The sequence below is a fragment of the Populus nigra genome, chromosome 6 (assembly GCF_951802175.1).
Source record: "Populus nigra chromosome 6, ddPopNigr1.1, whole genome shotgun sequence".
NCBI classification, from domain to species: Eukaryota; Viridiplantae; Streptophyta; class Magnoliopsida; order Malpighiales; family Salicaceae; genus Populus; species Populus nigra.
Genome location: NC_084857.1, coordinates 21,681,755 through 21,683,865, shown reverse-complemented (window position 1 = coordinate 21,683,865; position 2,111 = coordinate 21,681,755). Strand labels below are relative to the sequence as shown.

Genomic DNA, 2,111 nt, shown 5'->3' with positions numbered 1-2,111 from the left:
ATATGAATGGTTGACTAACTAATTGGTTAAAACTCCTATTATTCTAAACCACAACAAAAAATCTTTAATATGGATAGGGCTCAATACATGTTTGACAAATAGTTGTGATTGTGAATTAAAATCAATAGGCAAATCAAACATCATAAGTTATATCTAGGAATAAGTGTGTACACACGTAGATTCCATGAGATTTCTCCATAAACATAATGAATTGCCCAATACAAGTGTTATTAAAAAAATGTAGGACACTAGTTTGTGTACGTCAACATATGAACATTGTCAGTAAAAAAAATATGAAAATTTGGCCCGACCTGAATCTAGTTTGTGTATGTAAAAATATGTCGATTTTAATGAAATTTTAATATTTATTAATATTAATATAAATTGATTAATTGACCAATCAGACATAAGAAATAAAAAATTTGGGGCAACCTTTATTTTTTATTAATATCAAACCTATTTTGTCAGATGCCTTTCCTATATGCGGATTGCAATAAAATTGAAAGAATTTTATATCGAAAATAACCAAGCCCAATATATACATAGGACCTAAAAACCCACTAAAATAGGCAAGAAAAAAAATAGCATGTACGTACAAAATTAAATTTTTGAGATTTTACCTAACAATTTAAACTTTTAAGTTGAGATGATTGTTTGATTTTGTATTAAAATCTTGTTGACCAAGCGGTCACAAGTTCGAACCCTTATTTCATTTGATAAAAGTTAAGTATAAAAAAATATGAGATTATGCAAGTTTGAAGCCCATACAATTTTCAATTGATTGTAAGAACCAGATGATTTTCTAGTGACAATATCAAGCAACAAACGAGGTGTGTGTGTGTGTGGAGACAACATGAAAATTAAGGAAAAGCCAAAGCTAAAAAGCTTCTTATTTATTTAAGTTTTATTTATGCCCACCACATGATAGTAGGCAGTCGAGATCCTTCATACAGGATTGCAGTAGATAATAGTTCTGGTTCAAACATGATAATAGGCAATCGACTTCCCACAATATCATTCTGACACCATTTTATTCTCGATTTTTGGTGCTCTCTATTCATCTGGTTCAAACATAACAAGAAGAGGGCCGGCACCGGGAACCAAGTTCTTGTCACCGTTGACGCCAACTGGGACGCATGAGCATTCACAGAAGGGTTCGGAAATTGGACAAAAAGAAAGCTGGTAAAAACTATTATCACCTTCGGACTTGGTGATCATAAACCGATTCAATCGATCAACACCTCCTGTGGTCACAATGAATCCTTTTGCTGTTGTACTGAATCGGATTTTCCACATGGGTGTCACGCCTGCCATTGCGCACATGGCAATTGGCCCTGCAAAGTTCACATTTAGATGAGTTCCTTCGCGGATGACACTATCGGTGGATTGTATAACTGGTGAAAATGTTATTGGGAGGCTCTCGTTCAATGTGGAAAGTATAACATCTGAATTGCATAAGACCTGGCCATTGATAGTGACTGCAAGAGTTGTTGTATTGTCAGTCGAGGGGGCTACGATTAAATAACGAGCACCAGCTTGCACCTCATGACCGAAGACATCGAGCACTGCTGCAGCATCTTTGGCATGAACGGCCTCAGGAAATGAAGTTCCTATGAAGGCAAAGAGAAGGAACGAGAGCCCAAGAACTTCAGTGATCTTCATATTTGTTGAATATGAGTATTCGTTATCTCAATATTGTGTCTTGTTGATCTTGTGTTGAAACAACGCATGGAGAGCATATATTTATATGGAGCAAGCATATGGATTATTTGTTAGAATTAATTTAAAAAATCCACAAAAATATAAATTATAGTGTTTTACTCGTGCTGATTTCCGACAAAACTAGAAATTATAGCCCTCTGGCGACGAGTTGTCGTATAGGTTTTGAGCTCTTGCCTCTTGCTTACTTGATTTATCCCACAAAAGTGTTTTACATCAATGAACTTAAAATTTTAAATATCTTAAATTTAAATAAATAAACTATACTTTTTTGAAACGACTATCATTGTATTCATTTATCGTGTAATAATTGGTGAACTTGACAACTTGAAAATAAACACCATGTATAAAATTGAACAAAACCCACACAAATAGTCTACTCTATGGATAAC

The 2,111-nt window shown here is 34.2% G+C and overlaps 1 protein-coding gene across 1 annotated transcript; it reads right to left on the bottom strand.

Moving 5' to 3' along the window:
• Window positions 1-860: 860 nt before the first annotated feature.
• LOC133696898 (wound-responsive protein GWIN3-like) lies at window positions 861-1,735 on the bottom strand. The gene has a single exon (XM_062119192.1). The coding sequence runs from the start codon at window positions 1,660-1,662 to the stop codon at window positions 1,054-1,056; it is 609 nt and encodes a 202-aa protein (XP_061975176.1). The 5' UTR covers window positions 1,663-1,735; the 3' UTR covers window positions 861-1,053.
• Window positions 1,736-2,111: the final 376 nt, after the last annotated feature.

Coding starts and splice junctions, on each gene's coding strand:
- LOC133696898 (XM_062119192.1), bottom strand. CDS start 1,662: ATGAAGATCACTGAAGTTCTTGGGCTCTCGTTCCTTCTCTTTGCCTTC.